Genomic DNA, 19,781 nt, shown 5'->3' with positions numbered 1-19,781 from the left:
TTTAGGAGAGCCCATAGCTGTCAACTTCTCCCTTTTCTTGCGAGGAAGCCTATTCAGAATAAGGGAATTTCCCTTAAAAAGGGGAAAACATTGACAGCTATGAGAGCCAGTGTAGGCAGGAACTGAGCAGGCACAGCAAACAGTCTGCCATGCATTGTAAATTTTCTGGGGATATTTACTAAGACCTTTTGCAACTGCTTATAGGAGGTATTAGTGGGCACATTGGCAAGCTATAAAGGTGAACAAATGCAAGCACATATACTTAGTCTTCCTCTTGTCTGGGGATGAGACCTGAGAGGTTAAACTAGGATTTACAGAAAAGAAGGGGGATTGGAGAGGGGGACAGAAGCATGGTGTTCAAAACTATAAATGACTGGTTCTCAAAACTTTTTTCTCTGAGCCATACTTTCAGAATAAAAATTTGATTGTGCCACACTGAATTTTGTAATGATTAGAAATACATTGGGAAACAAAAAGAAACAACAACTAGCAGTGCTTGATTTATAACATAGAACACAACTACTTTATAATATGATCATGGGAAACCAGAAAGTATGAAACAATGCAGCTACATAAGAACTTGAATCATTCCCAAACTAATGATAAACGCGTCTTCTCTGGCACTATGTTTGAACCGTGATTCTAGCTCACAACTAGGATTGTGCTCAGTATCATTTGATGTTTTTGATGTCATTTTGAAAAGATATCTATCCATATTCTGCAGATAATAAAAATTATTTTGATACTATACTATAGTGAAATGTTTAAATGTTTCTTTGATTGTCCTTGAATCTTTTCGCTACACTTGCCATGCTTTCCTGCCACACCAGTTTGGGGCACCACAACCTTTCAGAACTGCTGCCATAAATGCATGGGCCCAGATTGCACTGTGGATTTACAGATTTTATCTGAGGTATCAGCTGCTGAATCTGGGCATACACACACTGAATTTTACATGTGAACACCCTTTCAAACAGTACACCTGGGCATTGGTGTCTCGTGATATCAAAGGTGGGATAAGTGCACTTGTTTGGCATAGGGTAAAAGGTGTGTTTTGTTCCCTACTACTAGGTAAACTTATTATAAGGGATTGAAGATGCACCACAGAAGAGTATGGAGAAGTTTGAGATGCATGTGCTTGGAAAATGCACAATTTATTTTATTTTATTTTTGCAGTTCTGTGAGAAGCTTCTGAATAATCCTTAGTAGGAATTCTTGTTCACTGTGGGATTCTTCCTCTCATGGCTAGAATTTAAGTGGGGGTGGGGGTGGGGGTGGTACTTAATTTATAGCAACTGACATCACAGACATTCGTAGCTTCAAGCAGTCTCATTTTACAAACCAAACAATTTGTTTTGTTTCATTATTTTGCTGTTCTGTGTTTTTTTCTTCACGCACCATCACAATAAATAAATACTGAAGGGTTAGAACAGCACTAATAGCTTTGCAGATGCCCCCAAGGCATAAAAGAGCATGCAAGAGTGCTGTTTAGTTGTGATGACTCTGCAGTGCTGACAGCTGTGGTGCTTTCTTTGTTTTTTTACCAGCAAGCTAAGCCGATGTGTCTGAGATACTACTAAAAAAATACAGGATGACTTGTAGCAGAACTACAGGAGACAGCATTAGAGAGCAAAATAGTGAGTTGCAGTAGTGTTGGTTTGAAAGCAGAAGACCAGGGATTGGAAACCATGCTCTGTTTGTGAGGCTACCTTTGAGGTTGGTCAGGAGGCTGCAGCTGGTCCAGAATGTAGCAGCTTGGGACCATACTACTGCCAGCAAATAACGCCTTGCCTGGGGGTTTGCACTGACTGCCAAGTTCAAGGTGTTGGCATACCATGCAGGCCCAAGTTATATACCCGGTGGGACACTGTGGTTGGCGGGAGATGTCTCTTACAAGTTCCAAGGATCTCAGAAGCCTGCACCACTGTAACTCAGAGCAGGGCTTTCAATGCACTTTTCCAGTTGGATGAATGGATCTCTGCCATGGGTGCCTGTTTGCTCCCCCCCCCCCAAAAAAAAAACCCAACAACATATATCTGATCTTTTAAAAACTGTATCTTGTGCATTGCCTTAAGACCTGTGCATGGAGGATAATTAATAAACAAGCTCTCTGTAGGCTGTGTGGGTGCAGGTCTAACATTTGAATGAGTGAAAGGTAGGGTTGGAAGCAACCTTCCTTGGCACAAAAGACGATTAGAGGTGATGTTGGACTTGCTTTCCGACTAAGATCCAAAGAAAAGACATGGAAGCTGAGCCACAGCTTTAAAAGAGGATTAGGCAGGTGCATGGAGGGCAAGGCTATCGGAGACTACTCTCCGCAATGCTTTTGTTCTACATCCACTGTGGAGAACAGTTGCTGGAACCCAGAAGTTTGGAGAATGCTGCTGCACCTAACTCCTGCTTGCAGACTTTCCGCGGGCATCTGGTTGGCCACTGTGAGAAAAAGGATGCTGGACTAGAGGGGCTTGATCCAACAGGGCTCTTTTTATTACATTATATTTGGCTTAGCATGTTATTCAGGCATGCCTAAGCTCTCTCATAGGACAATGAGGAAACTGCCTTGTACTGCGCAAGACCATTGTTCCGTAAACTTGGTGACTTCAGCAGTTCCCTAGGATCTCAGACTTAACTGGAGATGCCAGGGCTTGAACTTTTGCATATAAAGCATGTGCGCTGCTCCCTCCCCAACTAGGAGGGGAGGAATAAAGCAGCTGTGAGGAGGGAAGCCTGCACACTCACCTTGTGTCCTGCCCACGGTTGTTTACAGGCATGGGGCTCTTCAAAATAAGGAACTGGGTTCCTCTGAAGCTCAGTAGATGGAGCTTTTTTATTCTGAAGTTCTTTCCCTGCGTACAACCACAGCCAGGCTAGTGTTCTTTATCCCCGAATTCGCCCTGCCAGTCTGTGCAAGTCCTGGGCCTGTGCTTAGAACAGGGCGTTCTGAAAAGCATGGCCTGGATGATGGAATGGATCTACTGTTACAAAAAAGGGAGAAGCAGCTATGGCTGTAAACAAAGCTCACTCCTAGAGATGTTTGCTTCTTCTGTGGAGCCTGGGAAAATGGTGATGCCTCTTGGTTTCTGGAATAGCCTTTGCTCTGAACACTGAAGAGACGTAACTTGAGGTAAATTGAGCTGGAATGGTTACAAAACAGTCTGGTGAAAGGTGTTTGTGTAACATCCAGAAGAAAGCGGCTTTGCACGCATTGATTCAGAGAATATGAATATTATTTTCCAGCCAGAATCGGTTATACCAAGTGTTGCTTCCCCTTCCTCTAAGCATCCTTCCTCGACTGACAAAACTATAATTGTTAGACATTTATTCAAAGCCTATTTTCTTTGGGAATTTTTGCAGGTGCTGTTATAGTCTGATAACACAAGTGCCATTTTATTCCTTATTTATCCCTGGGATGAGTTGAACTATACTATTGATTCAAACAAGTACGTGGCCGCCGGGTAATTGAATATCACAGTTGTTGGAGTACACTGTGAAGCTGCTTGGCTTTCTCCATGGCTACCTGCTTTTTCTTTTGTCTGTTTTCAGGGTGTGAAGATTGCAATCAGCATCATGATTCCGAATGTCCAGAACTGGGCCCAGTGGTGATGGTCAAAGACTCCTTTGTGCTAAGTCGGGCAAGGTAAGCCAACTCTTGCCTTGTTGGCTTGCTTAATTTTAAAGTAAATGAAGCCAGATTGGCAATGCAAAAGGGAGTCTTCTGTTCTCACTTATTTTGCTTCTAGTGTCACATTTTGAACTAGGAATGCTCCCAGTCTTGGAAAACTCACATGCATGTAACTTTAAATGTTTCCCAAACAATTCTAAGCTGCAAGATCTCATTCTGGAGTGTTTTCAGCAGCATGAGAAGATGGGGAGCCAATTAGTCCCTTTTTAACCGTTGCCTTTTCTTATATGTAGATGACAGCTTCCTGGCATTTATCGCAGTGAGGGAGAAAAGCAAGGCTAATCACATCTGTGTCGGGGGAGTATGTGGATTGTACAATGTGAACAACACAAAAACGGAATTTACAGACGACTCAGTTTAGTTGTACCTAAGTCATTGTGCAAGCAGAACGACTACCCTGCAAATCTCCTCTGGGGATTCCTTCAACCCTCCAGAGCAGATTTGGGGGTGCTTGGTGGGGGGGGGTGCTGGGGAAGGAGAGAGGGAAGGGAAATTCCATTGAAGTCATTGCGTGAGTGCAGAGAGTTCAGTTGGATACAACCCTTTCTTCTAAGTGGACTAGTCTTGTTTGGAAGCATGAGAAGCAGAGAAAATGTCTTTCGTAGGCAAAGGATACAATACCTAGATGCCAGATCGGTTTTCTCCTCAGTCATTGGTGATGTTAATAAATTGTCAATAAAAACAGCAACTTGAAGTGAAGATCTTCTTAGGTTGCCTAAGCATCTTCAGTCGCACTTCTCTTAATTATTAGTATTATTAATGCTGTTTATAGCATTCCTCAGTGTAGCATGGTATGCATTTTATACCATAAAACCCGGGACTCAGAGTCACTTCAGAATTTAGATTTCCTACATGGAAATAACTTCAGTGAAGGTGAAAGTGGGTGTAGATCTGCACAGGGTTTTCATATCTTTTCCCATATGGAAGTGCTTGCTGAGGAGGGACTCTGTCACCAAGCACATGCATTGAATGCAGAAGGTCCTGGGTTCAGTTCCTGGCATTTTCCATTAAAAGGATCAAGTAGCAGGTGATGGGATAGGCCTCTGCCTGAATAGCCTGCCTATCAGAGAAGGCAACATTTGTCATAATGGACAAATGTTCATAAGGTCACTACCTATGTTTTTATAGAAAAAAATAATTTTTGAAATGGTCCTGAGGAATTGCTGATTACCACTTATTAGAGAGCTGTTGAACCCATTCATAGGCAATTACTAATCCTCATACTATATAACGTTGTGGAAGGTTGTGTCATTTTTCTTTATTTCAATTACTCTGTCAGTGTAGAAGGTTTATATAGAAAATTTATCCCTTGCAATTGATAATTTTGTCACTGAGGAGAGAGGACTCGGGGCCCATCCAGATTTTCTTTCACACCACAATTTCCAGGCAAAGATCCGTGCTTTAAAGCTCCATGTCTGAGTGGGGTTTCCCCCCCCCCCTTCCTGGTGCTTTCTATGGGAAAACTGCATTTTACTGCTGAATTGGTGCAAATTGCAATCTATGTAAATTGCCATTTGTTCCAATTTAATGGTAAAATGTGGGTTTCCCCACAGAAAGTGTCATAACAACAACAAAAAGACCTCTTGAACACAGAGGGTTAAAGCCCAGGTCTGTGCCTAAAAAAATGGCACAGATGGAAGCCTGGATAAGGCCTCAGCTCTTCCCTGTGGATGCCAGGGCTGAATTTTTTCTTCTGTGGATGCTGGAAGATCTTTTGTAGAGTCATCTCATTTATGCGTCAATATATTCATTTCTTAGATCATCCCTTCCCTCCAACCTGGAGATCAGGCAAGTTGAAGATGGGATTGAAGGCATTTTTGCAGTAACACAGCTGGTGAAGCGTACCCAGTTTGGCCCCTTTGAATCAAAGAGAGTTACCAAACTGGAAAAGGAGCCAGCATTTCCATTAAAGGTACAGTGACACTGTTTGGGTTGGTGATAATGTGAAGGCACTAAGAAATGGAGCAACCAGGCTCTACCATTGTCTGAACGTGTATTTGCTTCATTTGGTTCTTTTTTTAGTTAGCCAGTTCATTCATTAATCATTCCCTGCTTGTCTCCCTCTCTCTCTCACACACACACAGTAGCCTTTTCAGTACCAATAGCTAATGCTATAGTGTTTTTGTTTGTATGGCCTGCAGAAATCTTCTGGTTTTAGTTCCATCTGTTAACTTTCAACACGTGCAGTCAGGCAAGCAAGATGTGCTGGTGTTGGCAGTCCTCATATGGGGGAAGATGGAGTAAGAAATATGGAGCGGACCTGATCCTAGCAGGGCTTGCTTTTTGTACCAAATTTGAAAGGCTCAAAATACTAGCCCGGGTGGCACAGGAACAGTTGGGAGTGCACTGTAAGACTCCTGATTGTTCCTTTGCAGCCGCGACTTTATGTGCCCTACACATTGATGGGAAAGGTTTGCGTTCACCTTGCCTGTATCTGTGAAGTCAGGGGTATGAAATAAAAGTCAGACCAGTTCATATTATTACATTACCACTCACTACAGTAGCATGGAAGCCAGATTCTTCCTCTCATGCCGTTACAGTAATGTAATGCAGGGACCACATGGGCAACTCATACTATGGTAACAAAAATGCATCCTTGTCTACGGCTATTTATTTGTTGATCATCACTGCAAAGTTTGCATTCCCTCTTTGCTCGGGTGTCTATTAGGTTTTTCAGAAGGATGGACCTCTAGTGTATTTTGATACATCTAATGAAGATGATTGCAACTGGATGATGATGGTGAGGCCAGCCAACCAGTACGAACACCAGAACCTGTCTGCCTTCCAGCATGATAATGACATTTACTTCACTACATCCCGGGACATCCCACCAGGCACGGAGTTACGAGTGTGGTATGCTGCTTTCTATGCCAAAAAAATGGAAAAGCCCGTTCTAAAGCAAGTTTCTAGCATTGCCAATGGTACGTTGGGTTGCTTCGTGGATGGGTGGTGGGTAGTTTTTTTAACTATCTCAAAAAAATGTTCCCACTTTCTCTGTGGGGCTTATTTCATGCAAACATCTCCCTCACATGAAAAGAAATTGATAGAATCTATGTCCTGATTCATATTATTTGTTACATGTAATGGAATGCTTCCTCTACTTTTAAATAGAAAACAGCTTCCAAGGATCTAAGTTTCAGCAGAGGCACACCAGGCATTGTAACAGCAATGTGGTTAGTAGGAAAATAAACTAATGCAAACATTATTTCTCTCATAGACGTTTGTTTAGTAGTGATGGAATGTGACCAAGAAGAAAACAAAATTACTTCGAAGCCTCCCTGTTCCAGTGGCACTTATTCTCTCAAAAAATTAAAATTCCCCCGTTCTAAACTTTCAGGTATGGAAACTCTTCGGTTCTTGTTGTGTGAACACTATATAGCCAAATCACCTGTTAGAGCAGAGCTTTCCAAACTTTTCATGCTGCTGACATGCTTTTTAGACATGCATCATTTTGTGACACAGTAATTCAGTTTTACTAGCAAACCAAATGTTAAACTAACCCCTTTCCAGCCCTGGGAGGAGTGTGGGGAGAGTTCACACAACACACGTACACACTGCAGCCAACACACTAATGTGTCGTGACAGACAGTTTGGAAAGCTCTGTATTAGAGAAAAATCTGATGGCGTATGATAGGGTTTGAGGTGGAACTGATCTCTGATGGGTATTGAAGGAAAGGTTTAAACCTGATATTTTGAATGTCTAGACCGGGGTTGGGTGGGTGAAATGGGGGCTGTGGCCTTCCAAATGTTACTGCACTACATTTCCCATCACCCCTGACAACTGGCCATGCTGCCTGGGGCTCATGGAAGATGGGGTTACTAACACCATCCAGAGGACCACGGGCTTCCCATCCCTAATCTAGAGCTTGCCGCTCAGTTTGTTTAAGATACTATGTCCCTAACTTTTGTTTGTTGTGATGTAGTGAGCTCTCTAGAAAGTAATGAGCCGCTGAAGCAGAGTCCAGCCAGTTGCCATTTTAGAGCACAGGTGGGAAACCTGGGGTCCTCTATATGTTGTCTGGCTCCATTTCCCCATCCATGTGTCAGTGTTTTCGAAAGCTTTTCAAGAATCCCAGCTGCTGATGAGCAAAAGGGAGCCACTGTTAAGATCCAAAACTCCACAGGCGTAATTTTTAAAGGTTGAATGTGCTTACAGCTACAGTAGTTTGGCTTGTGTTTTCTGAAGAGAGCATTTGAAAAGTTCATTTCTTTGCCTCTTATCTTTAGACAGGGGTGGGGAACCTCGGGCCCAGGGACCACATGTCGCCCTCCAGAGCTCTCTGCCTGGCCCCTGGGGCTCTCCTCAGGTCACACCTTTAGCAGACCTGCTCCAGCCCCTCATCATGTGCTTTTGACTGGCAGGAATTTGACCTTGAACAGTGATACCGTATTTTTCGCCCTATAGGACGCACCGGCCCATAGGATGCACCTAGTTTTTTTTTGGGGGGGGGAGATAAAGGGGAAAAGAATTATTCCCCCCCCCCGGGCGCGGGGCTGGGGTGGGGGAAGCCCGAGCTTCCCCCTCAACCAGCCCCCAGAACGGGACCCAGAGCCATGCCGAAGCTGCGTGCAGCTTTGGCATCGCTCTGGGAGCTTACAGGGCTGGAGGAGGGGGAAGCCCTCCGCCAGCCTTCTAACCAAGTCGGAAGACAGCGGGAAAGGCGTGCTGCGCCTCCCGCTGTCCCCCGAGTTTGCGGGGCTGGCGACGGGGAGGAGCAGGCTTCTCCCCCCCCCCACCAGCCTTCTAACCAAGTCGGGGGACAGCAGGAAAGGCGCACTGCGCCTCCCGCTGTCCCCCGAGTTTGTGGGGCTGGGGCTCTCCTGAAGCCTGGAGAGCGAGAGGGGTCGGTGCGCACCGACCCCTCTCACTCTCCAGGCTTCAGTGAAAGCCTGCATTCACCCCATAGGACGCACACACATTTCCCCTTCATTTTTGGAGGGGAAAAAGTGCGTCCTATAGGGCGAAAAATACGGTAATCCTCCCAGTTGAAAGCACTATCAAAATGAAGGTTTGTACTATGGCATGAGGGTCTGCTCTCCTCAAAAAGGGTCAAAAGTCACCAGTTTTTTCACAACTTTGTACAGAGGTTGTGTTTGGAATATTGTTGACTTTAGGTGGCATTAAATTTAAATGAAGGGAAGGCCCTTTACTTCTAATGTTCAGCCATGCCCGTATATTTTTTTTGTCTCATCGCTCTTCTCTTGCAGAGCATCGCCGGAGTCACTTGGAGCAAGCCAAAGGAGCTCCACAGAGCAACCAAAAAGATGCAGTTGCTGAAAAGGTTATGGAGGCCCCCCCTGCAGACCAGCCCGTAGCCCGTGAAAGTGCCAACACCGCAGTGGAAGGGAAAAGAAAACCACGAAGGGGCAGGAAGCCCAAAGTGGCAAGACCAGAAACTCCCATTGTGATTGTGGACAATAAAGACTCTTCTGGTGAGCCCAGAAACTACTAAAAGTAGCTATCAGTGATACTTCATTTCATACCCTAAATCAGGGGTGGGGAAAACTTTTCACCCAATGGGCCAGATGGTCATGTTCGCCCCTCCTCCCTCAGGCCAAGCTTGACAGGTAGGCCTAGCTGCCGACCTGTCGTGCTGCCCACCTGTCATGTGAATCCAGTCACAGTAGCATCTGGTGAGCTTTTTGCCTGTAGGATGCCCTTCAAAGTGCTACCCCCCCCCCAGCAATTCATATGGGGCTTTATAGGCTGATTGGTGGCATCTGCAAATACCCTAGCAGCTGAGGCAAGTTTTTATCTGTCCTATACCTGACATCATCTATGATATGGGTGGGCATGATGTGGCCAAAATAGCCTCACAGGTGGGTCTAATTAGGCCAATGGGCCACTGATACCCTAAGCCATTGATGACCAAACTTGGCCCTCCAGCTGTTTTGGGACTAAAGTTCCCATCATCCCTGGCCACTGGTCCTGTTAGCTAGGGATGATGGGAGTTGTAGTCTAAAAACAGCTGGAGGGCCACGTTTGGCCAACACTACCCTAAGCAAATTACTTTGCATTACCAACTGCTTTGCTTTACGGGCAGAGGTCATGAAGAAGCTAATTTTCCATTTTATGACATATTTGCATTGGGGAACTAAATTTATTAAGAAGTGGTATATCACAGCATGTGAGCATATTGAATTGCCTTGTACTGAGCCATCTAGTCTGGTATTACTGTCTCTGTCTAACTCCGGCTCACTGAGGCAGGTGTGGGAAACTTGGTTTTCCAGGTGTGGCCGAACTGTTGCCCTAGTCATTGTCTTTGGCTTAACTAGGGTGTGCATGAACCATTAAGCTCAGTTATCTTGTATGGCTGTATATTTAGGGTTCATAACTGAGTGGCCTTTCTTGATAACAATGAATTCATTTGACAGAGGAACATGTTGCTGAAATTATAACGGAGATTCCACCTGATGACGTAGCTCTTCCTCCTACAGAAGAAGCAAGGTTTATGGAAGTGGTGTTAGCAAAGATACCCAGTACTGCAAACAGTAGGAATTCTATAGCGAAGTAAGTCCCTCCAGTAAAGGCAAATGCTAAAATGTTCTGTTTCCTCATTATAAAGGACCACTGCATATTCAATATTTTAATATGAAAGATTCAGAGGTTGGGGAGGGGACACAATGCAGTGTTGAATGCAGTGACACAATGCAGTGTTACTTTTCCATTTGAATCTAATCTTGCTCTTCCATGAATGGAAAGGCTCCTTCTGTTTGTAGACGTGACTCAAATTCAGCAGGAATTCCAGCTAGAAGAGGGTTTGAATTCCAGCAGGAATTCCAGCTAGAAGAGGGTTTGGTGATTTTCTCTATCTTCTCTCTAGCCATTCCTTCCCTCCCATACTGTTCTAAGGGTTCCACAACCTTTTGGAGTAGATTTTCAGAAGGTATATGGGGTTAAATAACAAAATAGAAATCCTAACCATACGTGACCTTCCACTCTCAGCAATTCTGATCCCACCGGAAAACCTTTATTATCTCGGACATAATGAAACATGAAGCATTTCAGATTTTAAAAAGTGATAATTTGCAATAACATAAGCAGACCGAAACTCTGCTTATTTGAGGGAAAATATAAGAATACAATTCAGTCTGGTAAATGCATGGTGAAACCTTGTACCCTAACAATGATACAGTGGTGCCCCGCAAGACGAACGCCTCGCAAGACGGAAAACCCGCTAGACGAAAGGGTTTTCCGTTTTGGAGGCGCTTCGCAAAATGAATTTCCCTATGGGCTTGCTTTGCAAGACGAAAATGTCTTGCGAGTTCCTGCGGGTTTTTTCCCTTCCCGCCCCTTTTTCTAAGCCGCTAAGCCGCTTATCAGCTGATCCGCTAAGCCGAAAAGCCGCTAAAAGCCGCTAAGCCGCTAATAGCGCTAATCCGCTAAGCTGTCATGGGCTTGCTTCGCAAGACGAAAAAACCGCTAGACGAAGAGACTCGCGGAACGGATTAATTTCGTCTTGCGAGGCACCACTGTACCATACTTTTCCTTGTATAAGACTAGGGTTTTTTGTTACTAAAAATAATGTTAAAAAGCGGGGGTGGGGGTGGTAGTCTTATACATGGGGCAATCTCCCCCCATTTTCTTAATTTTGTGTCCCCCCAAATAGGGGACGTCTTATACACGGAAAAATACGGTAATTGGTTTTATTTTAGATAATTCCCTTGAGCAAATGTACATAGTGGTAGTTCATATGGGGATAGGTGGTCCTTGAGGTATTTCAGTCCTGAGACAATATTGCTTCTAGGGTGCACATGGCAAACCATCTCTTTGAAAGAGCCCCCATGGAAAGCTAACATAGCAGAGAGGAGCTTCATGTGTAGGGAGCTCCTGCTATAGGATGCTTCCAACCAACATAATTGAAGTGCTGGCCAGTGAGAGGACTATGCCAGCACCCTGTCCTGTTCCAAAGGGTTGCTAAAAAATGAATCCTACAGTATGCTGACTGTACGAGAAGAGATACGATAAATAGTAAGAGGACACTGAGATGGTGTTTGCACAGAGTGGTGAACTGCTTCGTTGTCACCTGCCTCTTTCTCTCCAATTCGGCAGGTTTTCTCACCATCAAAGCTCCATGTCCCTCAAGAGGAGCTTGCTCCTGTCCAGCCGACATGGGATGCGGCGCAAGATGATCAAGCAACTTGGGGAACACAAGCGGGTCTATCAGTGTAACATCTGCAGCAAGATGTTCCAGAACAGCAGCAATCTCAGCAGGCACATCCGCTCTCACGGTAGGTTCAGGTGGGATCACCTGGTTTTGTTTTCAGAGCTCCCACAACTCATTGGAAGAGAGCTCTTCAATCTAGCAGGAAAACAAAATTAAAAGAAGTTTTATATGATGGGACATTGAAGCAGTACCTAAGAAGAAGGGCTGCATATTTTCACCCATTAGGGTAGCAGTTTAGTGAGATAGTTTTCCAAAGCCTAGGGGAATCTCCCGTCCCTTGAAACATGTAAGCCAGAAGGGATGGATCAGAAAAGATGACTAAGGGCAGTTAATATTACACAAAAATTGTAATGGTTTTCGTTTGATGTGTCTTTCTTCAAGGAAACACTTCTTTTTCAGTGATCCGGTGTTTAAACTTCAGTTTAGCATTGATGGAGTGATTTGAGATACTGCAACAGAAGATAGGTGCAAGTCATGTTCAGTAGTACACAAAACACAACTGATGACTCAGCTGCTTCACCCATGTTCCAATTTTGGTGGTGGTTCATCCTCCAGATGTGCCATTATCATTATAATGCTGTACCGTTCACCCACTGCTAGTTTTAAGCCAGCAGGGCTGCTCCCCATCCATGGGCTACTCTGTCAATTTAGAAACATGGGTGGAAATTGATAAACAACTTCAGTTAGTATGAAGTGATGCTTGACCCAGCTGTGATAACAACTGATGCAATGCATTCCACATCCTTGATATATGTAAATGTTTGGTTTCTCCTCTCCTCCCCCAAATAAGGAGACATGTAAAAATGAGCCAGTGTCATGTGGTTACAGTGTTGGATTCTAGGATGTGGGAGACCGGTATTCAAATTCCCACTCAGCTGTGAAGCTCACTGGGTGATATTGGGCCAGTCATTAACTTTCAGCTTAGCTTATCTTACAGGTTTGTGAGGATAAAATAGGGAGGAAAACCATGTACAACATTTTGAGCTCCTTGGAGAAAAAATGGGACATAAATGTAATAACGAATACATAAATAGAAGTGCCTTATATTACATTTTTAACATCCAGCCTACAATCCTGTACATGTCTGCTCAGAAGTAAGCCCCAGTGAGCACATAGAGTGTTTTAATAATTGCAGCCTCTGTATTAATGAAATTCCTGTCTTTTTCTTTTTGGGGTAACACATTTTTCTTTAAAATGTATAATTCTGAAGTAGTCTGTATTTTTTCCAGTTCCTTTGAAAAAGAGCTGCCTGACCCACAATGTTGTAGTTATATTTAAAGTATCATTTATTAAATTAAATGTACATATGAACAGGTGGTATTTGAGGAAGGTTTACTCAGAGTAGACACATCAAAATTAATGGACCTAATTTAGTTGTGTTCACTAATTTCCATGGGTCTCATCTGAGAAAAACTTAGTTGACCGCCACCCAAAAGTTTTGGAACGTATGGTATCACTTCCTCTCTCTGCTGTTGTAGCAAGTTCTTTGCTAAGCCCCTATGCTGCCAAATCTTTCCATAATGTCTGAAGTTGCTTCATAAGTTGCATTTCTTTTTTTTCTTTTTTTAAATTTTTATTAAGAGTTTTTTTATTACAATAGAGAGAAAAAACAGCATAGCAAAAAACAAACAAAAAAGAAAAACAAACATAAAATTTAGCATCAAATTATAACCAACTTTTCTTCATTTTTGGACTTCCTCACATCTCTCGCTCCTACTTTCCAAATTTATAAAACTTTAACCAGCAATTTATCACCTTATTTCCATTCTTATTGTACACTTTTCCAATATTTTGTCCCTAACTTTGAATATTTTTATCTAGGTCTTAAATCTGTAATCTTACCATAATATTTATTCAAAATTTATTTTTCTCATAAAATTCACTCATTCTCACAATCTTTTCACCAAATTTTATGGTGCCCTGTTATTTTCAAATCCCTCATCCTTCTTAACACTCATATAATTTACAGTGTTTTTGTAGGTAGTCCTTGAATTTCTTCCAGTCCTTTTCCACTGCTTCCTCTCCCAGGTCTCGGATTCTGCCAGTCATTTCTGCTAGCTCCATGTAGTCCATCAGTTGCATCTGCCATTCTTCCAGCGTGGGCAAATCTTGAGTTTTCCAATATTTAGCGACAAGTATCCTTGCTGCTGTTGTCGCATACATGAAAAATGTTCGATCCTTCTTTAACACCCTCTGGCCAACAATGCCCAAAAGGAAGGCCTCTGGTTTCTTAGGGAAGGTATACTTAAATACCTTTTTCAGCTTGTTATATATCATTTCCCAGAAGGCCTTAACCCTGGGGCAAGTCCACCAGAGGTGAAAGAACGTTCCTTCAGTTTCCTTACATTTCCAACACTTATTATCTGACAGGTGATATATTTTTGCTAGCTTGACTGGGGTCATGTACCACCTATATATCATTTTCATAATGTTTTCTTTCAAGGCATTACATGCCGTAAACTTCATAACTTTTCCCAGTCAGCAAACATGATATTATACCCAATGTCCTGTGCCCACTTTATCATAGCTGATTTAACCGTTTCATCCTGTGTATTCCACCTCAGCAACAAGTTATACATTCTTGAAAGTACCTTAGTCTTAGGTTCTAACAGTTCTGTTTCCAGTTTCGATTTTTCCACCTGGAATCCTAACTTTTTATCCAATTTAAAAGCCTCTTTAATCTGAGCGTAATGTAGCCAATCTCGCACTTTGTCTTTTAGTTTCTCCAAACTCTGCAATCTCCAATTGTCTCCATCTCTTTCTAATATTTCCCAGTATTTCGGCCATTTGACCTCCATATTGGGTCTTTTCACAGCTTTAGCTTCCATAGGTGATAACCACCTTGGGGTCTTATTTTCTAATAAGTCTTTATATTTTGTCCAGACATTAAACACTGCTTTCCTTACAATATGGTTCTTGAAATTCTTGTGAATCTTAACCTTGTCATACCACAGATATGCATGCCATCCAAAAGCATTGTTAAATCCTTCCAAATCTAACACATCAGTGTTTTCAAGGAGCAGCCAATCTTTCAGCCAGCAAAAAGCTGCTGATTCATAATACAACCTTATGTCTGGCAGGGCAAACCCCCCTCTTTCTTTAGCATCAGTTAATATTTTAAACTTAATTCTGGGCTTTTTGCCCTGCCAGACAAATTTAGAGATATCTCTTTGCCACCTCCCGAAACACTCCATTTTATCCACAATCTGTAAAGTCTGAAATAGAAACAGCATCCTTGGCAATACATTCATTTTTATAGCAGCAATTCGGCCTAACAAGGACAGTTTCAATCTTGACCAACTTTCTAAATCTCTCTTAATTTCTGACCAGCACTTTTCATAATTGTCCTTAAATAAGCTCAGATTTTTTGCTGTTATGTTCACCCCTAGATATTTTACTTTTTTAACCACGTTTAACTCTGTCTCCTTCTGAAACCTTTCTGACTCTGAAACTGTCATTTTTCTCTCCAATACCTTAGTTTTTTGCTTGTTTAATTTAAAACCCGCCACCCGACCAAAGTCTTGAATTAATTGTAATGCCCTTTTCGTACTAGATTCTGGCTCCTGTAAAGCCAAAACTAGGTCATCTGCAAAAGCCTTGAGTTTGTACTGTTTCGCTCCGACCTGAATTCCTTCCACCAACCGGTCCCCTCTAATCATATTCAAGAGCACCTCCAGGACCGAAATGAATAACAGTGGGGAAATAGGGCAACCTTGTCGTGTTCCTTTTTCAATTTTAAACTCTTCTGTCACCACATTGTTAACTATCAGTTTAGCCTTTTGTTCTGAGTATATTGCATCTATCCCATTTTCAAATCCCCGTCCCACTCCCATCCCTTCCAGATTTTTCTTCATAAATTTCCAAGAAATGTTGTCAAAGGCCTTCTCCTCATCTATAAATATTAACACTGCTCTAGTATTAATATTTGTTTGCAGAAGTTCCAAAATGTCAATAATGTTCCTTGTGTTAACAGACAAATATCTTCCTGGGAGAAAGCCGGCCTGGTCTTTATGAATCACTTCACTTAAAACCTTTTTAAATCTGTTTGCTAGAATGTCTGCAAAAATTTTGTAATCCACATTTAGAAGGGAAATGGGGCGGTAATTCTTAAGTTGTGTCTTTTCCAATTCTGATTTAGGTATCAATGTGATGAAGGCTTCTTTCCACGTTTCCGGTTGCATTTCTATGAGGGAACCAATTCTATGAGTTGCATTTCTATGAGGGAACCAATTCATAGGCAGAATGCCCATGAGTAGTGCCCAGAGAAAGAACAGGCCCATATGTAGATTTTCAGGAATACATGAGGCTTTTAAAAACCATATACAGTATGATGTGCATGCATTTTGTATTCAGTCATAGGTTCCTATAGCATATTAATTGTCCCTGGAGCCTAGCACATAGGATATTGTGCTAAATGTTCCATTTGTCTTTTCCAGGTGTGGTTTTTTTTCTTTTTTTTACACTTCAGTGATATAAATGATCTAGCACTTTTCTTCTCTATTAAGCATGAAATAGTACTAAACACTATCATTTTTCCTACTGGGAGCAGCCCAGATGCAAATTTGGGACTGTGTGATATCTGTTTGGTCCCAAGTTAACTGAATATTTGATACATTTTATTTTAGTGCTGCTAGTTATTCCTGAATTTTTCTAGATGGATAAGCAGGTGACTTAACTCTGTCTTGTTCTGGTTAATCCCTTAGGTGACAAATTGTTTAAGTGTGAAGAATGTGCCAAGCTTTTCAGTCGAAAAGAGAGTTTGAAGCAGCATGTTTCATACAAGCACAGTAGGAATGAGGTTTGTATGGGTCTCCATCAGCAAGCCGTTGTGGGATGAAAGTGGGTTGCACACCATGGTAGGTAGGCAAGGTCTGCAGATCTCAGAATGGGCCTTCTCCTACCTGTAGTTATTTTGTTTGTACATAGAAAAATCTGGTGCCTTTACTTGTACAAAAGCTTAAGAGCCTCAGAAATTACCATAGAAACCTCTCCTACAATTTATCAGTGTTTAAATTTTCTGGGGGGTTTTGTGGGGGGGGGTGACAGCTCTATTGGAGAAACAAATAACAGAAAATATTTTTTGAAAAGTATGAACTTCATATGTTTGGACATATTTATTATGATTCCTTTTCTGTTTTCCACTTTTTAATCCTCAGGTTGACAATGAATACAGGTACAAGTGTGCTACATGTGAAAAAGCTTTTCGGATAGAAAGTGCGTTAGAATTCCACAACTGCAGAACAGGTATGATAATCAAACCACATTACCTAAGTCACATGAGATGGTCTGGAATTGTATTTATCTAGTAAGGAGGGAGCAGTAGAAGTCATCTGGACATTCCGTTTTTATTGCTTATGCGGACAAAACTATAAACGGCTTTTAAAATACCTGGTATGCATAAAATAACATTTAAAAACTATCAATAACGTGCGGATAAAATCAGCATGACGAGAGACGTTGAGGATTGGATTCTTCTGCATGTAAGACAGATGTTCTACTACTGAACTGCAGCACTTCCCATAATCACCATCATATGTGTGTGCAGGATGGAGTGCTGTATCAGTACAGTATCCAAATTACCTCAGGTTACATACGCTTCAGGTTACGTACGCTACTAACCCAGAAATAGTGCTTCAGGTTAAGAACTTTGCTTCAGGGTGAGAACAGAAATCGTGCTCCGGCGACACGGCAGCAGCAGGAGGCCCCATTAGCTAAAGTGCCGCTTCAGGTTAAGGACAGTTTCAGGTTAAGAACGGACCTCCGGAACGAATTAAGTACTTAACCCGAGGTACCACTGTATCCAAGTGGTGTCGCAACTGGCATGCCAGATACCATCTCCCACACTCGCTTCACTCAGAAAGCTATTGCTGGTGGCATCGACACAAGCCACAACAGACTGTCTCACAGCAGCGCCCTACTTTTGGAGACAAGGGCTTGCATTTAAAATGGGCTGTGCAGGATTAGACGAGAGGAAGCTTCTTGTTGGTTTTCAGAGATGGCCCCTGATTGAGTTGTGCCGCTGGATTCCACGGCTTATTCTTAGAAACAACTAAATGGTTTTTAAAAACTGCTTTTATGAAATCTGCCCTTCTTCCCCTTTTTCATGCAGACGACAAGACCTTTCAGTGTGAGATGTGCTTCAGGTTTTTTTCCACAAACAGCAACCTCTCAAAACACAAAAAGAAACACGGGGACAAGAAATTTGCTTGCGAGATCTGCAACAAGTTGTTCTACCGGAAAGATGTCATGTTAGATCACCAGAGGAGGCACCTGGAAGGTAAGTACATTTGTGATGGATCTTTTTCCTGGACCTTTAATAATTTTTTGCCTATGGTAATCATTTAAAAATTTGACGGGTGGCACACTAAGGCTGGTTCTTTTCTTCATTCGTGGTAATGCATCACTGGAATTGAGGGTGAGAAGGCTTTGAACCATCCAAGTGTAGCTATTTGCCTGGCAGGTATGATCTAAATTGTTCATTATTCAGGATGCGATTTAAGGGCTATTCACGATGACCCCCTTTTTACATGGAAAACTCTGGTATGTCCTTAAGTTGCATCCAGATATCTGAACCACAATAGCTGAACCATTGTGCTTTCAGTCTAAATTACGGGGTTATAGTGTTGGACTACGACCAGAAAACCCGGGTTCAGATACCCAGTCAACCAAAATACTCACTGCTTGACCTTGGGCCAGTCCCTTTCTTAGCCTAACCTGCCTATCAGGATTATTGTGAGAATAAAACAGTAGAGGTCTTATTTGCTTATTTATTTATACTCCGCCTCTCAAGGCAGCTCGCAGATTTAAAAAAAACCAAGAACTGCTAAAAACATAGAAGAAGGTAGGAATGTTTTCACCTCTTTGATCTCCTTGAAAGGAAAAAATGGGATACAGATGCAATAAATAAATAAAATAGATGGCATGCATGAGACACAAATCTTTGCACAACCAAGGTGCTACCTCCTCAGCCCAATATCCATGTTTATGGGCAAACCTAAAATTAAGCAGCACTTCTTACAGACAGGGTGTCATTTCCATGCATTGCTGTATTGATTATGGTGTGCATTATTCATAGAAGTAGGAAGCATGGTTTATTCTTTGTTTGTTCTTTTTTTGGTGGGAACTGTTATCTTAAGGAGTGAGGCGTGTAAAAAGAGAGGACTTTGAGCACAGCACAGAGAACATGGTTCGCTACAAGAAAGAACCTTCTGGTTGCCCTGTTTGTGGAAAGGTAGGATTTTCCATTGACTTACATTCGTGGAACTTTTGTTTCAAACCACAGGCATACTCACATACATTTATTTATTTTGTCGTGCTTTTAACACACAACAATTCAGAACGTGTTCTGGATGAGTTCCCCAAATCCTTACAACTATGGCAAACTTTTCCAGTCTGTGTAACTGACGTGAGGTTAGCAGAGACGGCAAAGTCCACACAGATTACAGTGGTACCTCGGGTTACGAACAGCTATGCTTACAAATGCTTCGGGTTACGAACTCCACAAGTGTCCCGGGTTGCAAACTTTGCCCAGGGATACGAACGTAATCTGCTACTGGGGCTGCAGGAGGCCTATGTAGGGAAGGCGTGCCTCGGGTTAAGAACACTTCAGGTTAAGAACGGACTTCTGGAACAAATTAAGTTCATAACCCGAGGTACCACTGTAATGTTGCACAAGCAACTTGGTGACCTTCTTTCCTTTTTCTTGGGTGCTTTTTTGATGGGTGGTAGTTGAGAGAGAAGCAAAGCAGGAAAAGCTTCCACATGAGCATGGTCCCAGTGGTCCTCTGACAGCCACAGTCAAAGTATCGTGAGAGATTGTCTCGTTAAGTCCCATAGGTTGAGCTCCCCGCCCTGCTTCCCAGCATGTGGAATGGTGTGTTGCTATTTAAGAAGCTCCAGCCCATAGTCCCCTTGGGCATGCAGAACTAGAC

General features: G+C 42.5%; 1 protein-coding gene across 2 annotated transcripts in view; it reads left to right on the top strand.

Moving 5' to 3' along the window:
• PRDM15 (PR/SET domain 15) overlaps positions 1–19,781 on the top strand; it is a 40,012-nt gene that overhangs the window by 5,825 nt on the left and 14,406 nt on the right. For both annotated transcript variants that reach the window (XM_081859040.1, XM_081859039.1), the window contains exons 3-13: positions 3,544–3,637; positions 5,441–5,594; positions 6,351–6,603; positions 6,900–7,019; positions 8,891–9,115; positions 10,058–10,193; positions 11,736–11,914; positions 16,554–16,648; positions 17,007–17,094; positions 17,960–18,127; positions 18,987–19,081. In XM_081859040.1, the coding sequence (XP_081715166.1) occupies positions 3,544–3,637; positions 5,441–5,594; positions 6,351–6,603; positions 6,900–7,019; positions 8,891–9,115; positions 10,058–10,193; positions 11,736–11,914; positions 16,554–16,648; positions 17,007–17,094; positions 17,960–18,127; positions 18,987–19,081 (1,607 nt within the window). The remainder of the gene's footprint in view (positions 1–3,543; positions 3,638–5,440; positions 5,595–6,350; positions 6,604–6,899; positions 7,020–8,890; positions 9,116–10,057; positions 10,194–11,735; positions 11,915–16,553; positions 16,649–17,006; positions 17,095–17,959; positions 18,128–18,986; positions 19,082–19,781) is intronic.

Source organism: Podarcis erhardii (genome assembly GCF_964252035.2).
Source record: "Podarcis erhardii genome assembly, chromosome: 4".
Lineage (NCBI taxonomy): Eukaryota > Metazoa > Chordata > Lepidosauria > Squamata > Lacertidae > Podarcis > Podarcis erhardii.
This window is presented reverse-complemented; position numbering and strand designations above follow the sequence as displayed.